Source organism: Lygodium microphyllum, chromosome 4 (genome assembly GCF_053477565.2).
Source record: "Lygodium microphyllum isolate KBCC chromosome 4, Lygodium_microphyllum_v1.1.10, whole genome shotgun sequence".
NCBI lineage: Eukaryota > Viridiplantae > Streptophyta > Polypodiopsida > Schizaeales > Lygodiaceae > Lygodium > Lygodium microphyllum.
In genome coordinates this window covers 141,985,864-141,990,953 of record NC_141138.1, presented here as the reverse complement: position 1 = coordinate 141,990,953, position 5,090 = coordinate 141,985,864, and the positions used below count along the sequence as shown (strand labels likewise).

Below are 5,090 nucleotides of genomic sequence, written 5' to 3'. Positions count from 1 at the left end.
TTCAAGGCGAGAAAACTTAGAAAATGTACAATGTCTATTCAATGTCTACAAGGTACCTCATAAAAGATTAGGAATATCACCTGCTGGTGATACCAATCCATGAATCAACTTTAGTAGAGGGAATGTGACCAAGTAATTTATACTTATCTAGGCGACACGATTCTCTTTAGGCGCAATTTGTGAGGCTACTAGTCAGTGCTTTGTAGCCTTTGAGGTTGATCAATATGTTGTTTTTAGTTATGCAATTAACAATGTGTTATCTATACATCATGCAACTTTCCACACTTCCTTTGCATGAAATAAAATGTCAATCTATTGGCTTAGCTTGCATATATTCAAAAATCAACCTTCACAATAGGTCCCCACATCGTGTGTGCTTAACCTTATATAGAGTTTATTATATCACTATGAGAAAAAAATTTCTAGCAAAAAAGTATATTCTATGGTTGAGTTGGGGACCACCCTGTACTAAATAGTAAAAATGGAAGAGCATTACAGAATACATCAAAGGTAAAATGGTTATGACTTGACACCAATTGTAAAGAAATGGATGATAAGGTTATGATTTGAGGTGGGGAACAGCCTTGTGGTATAGTACACCTCCTAATTAGAATGGAAGATTTGCATTGAAGAAGAATGTAAATCTCCCTTGGATTGACTCGTATGTACAATTCATTACAAGGATTCAATATTTTGTCACACAATACTATTGTGAATCTATGTTTACATCAGTGCATTGTAGGCCTAGTACCAGAGTGATGGGGAAGACTGAAAAGGTGGGTGTCAAGTAATAGAGTCATGGGTTGTTGATCAAATAAACAAGTAATTGTGACAGGTTGGGCATATGTACAAAGATCCTTGTCATGCAAAAAGGGAGGTTCACAACCATTGGTTGTATTGGTTAGAAGACTAGGGTGTGAAGCTTCCCTAGGTTGGATCAAGGCCCCTAGGGGGTACTAGCAAGTGTGGTGCATCATGGCATCGTCATGACCTTTTGACAATGAGTTGATGGGATGTGAGCAAACCACGTCAATACTACTAACAAATGGAGACAAGACAAGACATGCCCTAAGGGAGGAGAAGGAGGATTTGTTTTTAAGGTGAGAGGACATAAGGCCCAAGTGGCTTATTATTTATGGAAATGAATGAGAGTAACTTTGCACGAAGAGGAAAGTCAAGTGAGCTGCAATGGGGGGGTCTGGATTGGGAAAGGGGGGGTTGATCATGCAACGTTCCGGGGTGCAAAAGATGTCCACGTAGTTGCGTGAGGGGCCAGGGCTCACAGACACGCACGCATGCCATAAGTTATAACTAAATAATTAAATAAATACATAAATAGAAATAAACAAATTCATATTATTGTATGTGACATGTATGTGTGTATTGAGAGTGAGTGCTACTTAGGTGGTACGTAGTACGGCAGCCGAGAGAGAGAGAGAGGGAGAGAGAGGGGGGCGGAGGCTAGAGGCGAGGGAGAGGTGGGACACGTGTCCCCGCCTCTGCCTCCGCGAGAGAGGCTGGCGCGGAGGCTAGAAGCGCTGTGCCGGAGCGAGCGTCCGCCTCCGCCATAAGGCTGGCGCGGAGGTTAGAGCGCTCTGTGAGAGCGAGCATATGTGCGACACGTGTCCCGCCTCCGCCTCCGCCATAAGGCTGGCGCGGAGGCAAGAGCGCTGCGTGAGAGAGGGAGCGTCTGTGCGCCACGTGTCCACCTCCGCAGAGGGCGCAGCCTTGCGCCTTGCACGAGTCGGTGGTGCGCCACGTCAGCACCGGTAAATCCACGATTTTCCCACGTTTTCTCCACCTCTACTAGACTGAGTAGACTCGCATGACATTTCTTTTTTCTTTTTCAAAATTTGAACGCCACGTGGCAGTACAAAACCCTCGCGCCGCGCGCTTGGCGCAGCCGGCCAAATCTTTTTTTTTTTTTAGTATATTGTCGTCAGATTTTTGAGACGATTAATAAGGCTTCGAATGATTAAGGTCATAAAACGGACAATTTTGTGTACTCACTTGGAAAAAGAAAAGGGAGAATATTAATAAATGACACCCTATTGACTCTTTTACCCTAGACAACTATACCTGGATAATTCAGATCCTCTCTCTCTCTCTCTCTCCTTTTCGCTCTTCAGCTATTCTTTATATTGGAAGCCACGCAGCCATATGCACGCAGCCCCCGGCCATGGCCGCCGTCTGGCAGCTGTTCTAGTGATCATACTGCTAATTAATTGAAAGAAGTAATCAGCTGGTTTTCTAGTGATCATTATGCTAACTAATTTGTAGTACGCCACTACTCTTCTGGTTATCGTAATGCTAATTTATTGGACAATTAACAAGCTACTGTTCTACCGATCATCATGCTAACTAATTGAAGTAGTGATCCGCTACTGTACTTCTAGTGTTCATATTAATGTCAATCGGGCAAGTAATCAGCTCCAATGTAACATTCTGCTGGCTGATCCTTTACAGCCTTTCAACTGCAGCTAGCTTCATGTATGCCCAAACTACAATTCTCTGCCGGAAAATACATACCCACTAGAAGTAGACCAACTAGACCCACATTTTATTAACTCACTTAATGTCTAATCTCAAGACACCAGTGATCTCTTTCAAATAATCTGTTTTCCAACAAGATCCCATTAATGCTACGCAATCTATCTTAAACAAAGCAGTACAAAACAATTATAACTGGTATTACACAAGAGCATTAACCTCCATCAATTCCATATCATGAGAACCGTAGCTGCATTTTACAATATGATGCAGGACTCATGTGGCAGCATGAATTATGACAGTGGCTAAGAGAGAACTTCACTCCACCAGCAGTGGAAGTATCTCGGCCATCCTGTGCATGAATGCAGGATTCTGCATGCGCTGGGTTGATCTTCTTGTTGAGTATTGATTCTGTACTCATCATGGGTAGCTCCACAAGAAGGTTTCATCAACTTCGTGATTTTCCAGGCACTCGGTTTCGTCACCATGCTCAGTGCAATCATGATCAGAAGCTGCAATATTATATTCATCACGGTTGGTTATGAATGAGTGATCAGGTGGCGCATATTCAAGGAGCATGGCCTCAGCCATTAGATCATGGTTATAAGGCATGCTGTCTGGATCATTAAGCATGAGATGGAGATCATACTTCTCTTCCTGCTTGGCATGAGAGCTAATGGAGGAAGCATTAGCATTAAAAGCATTGAGCTGATCAGTCAGTGGCACTGGCGAAGTACTGGCTGCGGCCGTGGTTGGCGGGGCCAGTAATGTGGTTGTATTTTGGAAATCAGAGTGTCTGTTACTGTCAGATGAGTGAGAGGCACTGTGATGAATGTCATGATGATGGAGCTGTTCATGATCATATAATTCTAAGCAATCATCATGGCGGGGTACATTATTGTGATCATGGACATGTTGAGGTCTGGGCACCTGGAAATTATGATCTGAATGATGCTGCTTAGATTGGAGCCGGGTAGGACCAGATGATATATTGGAGGCAGTATCATAGCTGGATGCATCAGGTAAACTTGTTGAGGGATGGTGCTCACAGACATCCTGATAGTTATGATCATACTGTGAAAGGTGATCATGATCATCAGCTCCAGGCTGCAATGAGGGTGCAGCTGAAGATAGAAATGGGGAACTGGCCAAGAGAGCAGCTGCTTGCTGGGCTGCCACCTGGATATCGCGAGGGGCGGAGGATGAAGGGCGAGGGAGGAGGTGGACAAGGTGAGGGAAGTTGAGGATGGCAGATTTACCTTTCAGGCAGAAGGCAGCCACATCATAGGCCCTGGCTGCCATCTCAGGGGTGGCATATGAACCCAACCAAATCCTGGACTTCTTCTTAGGTTCCCGGATCTCGGACACCCATTTGCCCCAGCTCCTTCTCCTGACCCCATAGTAGTTAGTATTGTTGTCAGCAGTACTGATCCCCCTACTAGTGTTGCCTCGATCCTCATCAAATCGACCAGCAATCTCATGAGTATTCTCAGTTATATCATATTGTGTAGTTGCCATTACTATACTCCGATCATCTTTATTAGTATGAATTAGACCAGTAATGTCCTCGTCAGCTGCAAAGTACTCCCTAATTTGACCCTCATCATCACCTGCAGCTTCCATAATGTTGCTGTGGCAGCTCCTTCAGCGTGGTTCTTCTTCTTAATTTAGAAGAATGCAACACTGCTGATGGCTCAAGCTACTTCTCAAGTCTAATTTGTGCCTGTCAACCCTCCTTTTTCTTTAACTACACATGAAGATCATTTGTTTACAGAAGCAGTATTGGCATTGAGAATATTGTGTTTGCATTTTACTTCTCCTCTAATTCCTCCTATTCTTCTTCTTCTTCTTCTTCATCTACAGTTCAAACAAAGCTCTCGCTTGTGGAAATGGAACAATGCAGCTTCTTCCCCATGCCCGTAATCAGCTGTCTCCTTCGAAAATGGAACAATGCAGCTCCTTCTCCATGGCCATAACCAGCTTTCTCCTATGCAAATGGAACAATGCAGCCTCTTCTAACCAGCTAATTCTTCTGCACTCCTACCTTGCTTTTCTGTCACAATGCAAGATTTGCAAGACTTGTGAACAGACAACTTTAAGAGAAAACTGCAAAAGAAAAAGATGTAGTCATGAAGCCTAAGGAATGAGATTCAGGAATGATCAGGGCTGCAATTGAATTGACAGAGATACATACATGTCCATTGCCTAGAGTTCTACTTTTATGGTGATGTGGAACTCAAAATTAAAGAAAAAGTAGACAGATGGAAAAGGAGCAGCAGGTACCTTAATTCAAGCATTGAAGGAAAAGCAGGCAGAGGACTGAACCAGGTACACATTGAGTGACATAGCATCACAGCATTAAGGGGGTGATGCCAAGAAGGATGATGTAATGCATATCTGGAGGATAATTTAGGGGCAGGATTGACGTCAAGGCTGAGGACTTTTCCATATGAGAGAGAGAGAGAGAGAGGGGCAGTGATACAGAAAGCCTCTTGATTGGATATAATAAGCCAGGGGGGGGGAGGGCTATACATTCAGTGTCAAATTTCAATGATGAGGAAAAGTCCTCATGGAGTCATATTATAGCAGGGCCAGAAGGG

The 5,090-nt window shown here is 43.9% G+C and overlaps 1 protein-coding gene across 1 annotated transcript; it reads right to left on the bottom strand.

Annotated features, from left to right (window-relative positions):
• Positions 1-2,670: 2,670 nt before the first annotated feature.
• On the bottom strand, positions 2,671-4,849 carry LOC148037697 (uncharacterized). The gene is made up of 2 exons (XM_087677346.1): positions 4,774-4,849; positions 2,671-4,543 (listed from the first exon to the last, which is right to left on the bottom strand). Exon 2 carries the CDS (start codon positions 4,111-4,113, stop codon positions 2,911-2,913), a length of 1,203 nt encoding a protein of 400 aa, XP_087533472.1. The 5' UTR covers positions 4,114-4,543; positions 4,774-4,849; the 3' UTR covers positions 2,671-2,910.
• Between the last annotated feature and the right edge of the window lie 241 nt (positions 4,850-5,090).

Coding starts and splice junctions, on each gene's coding strand:
- LOC148037697 (XM_087677346.1), bottom strand. CDS start 4,113: ATGGAAGCTGCAGGTGATGATGAGGGTCAAATTAGGGAGTACTTTGCA.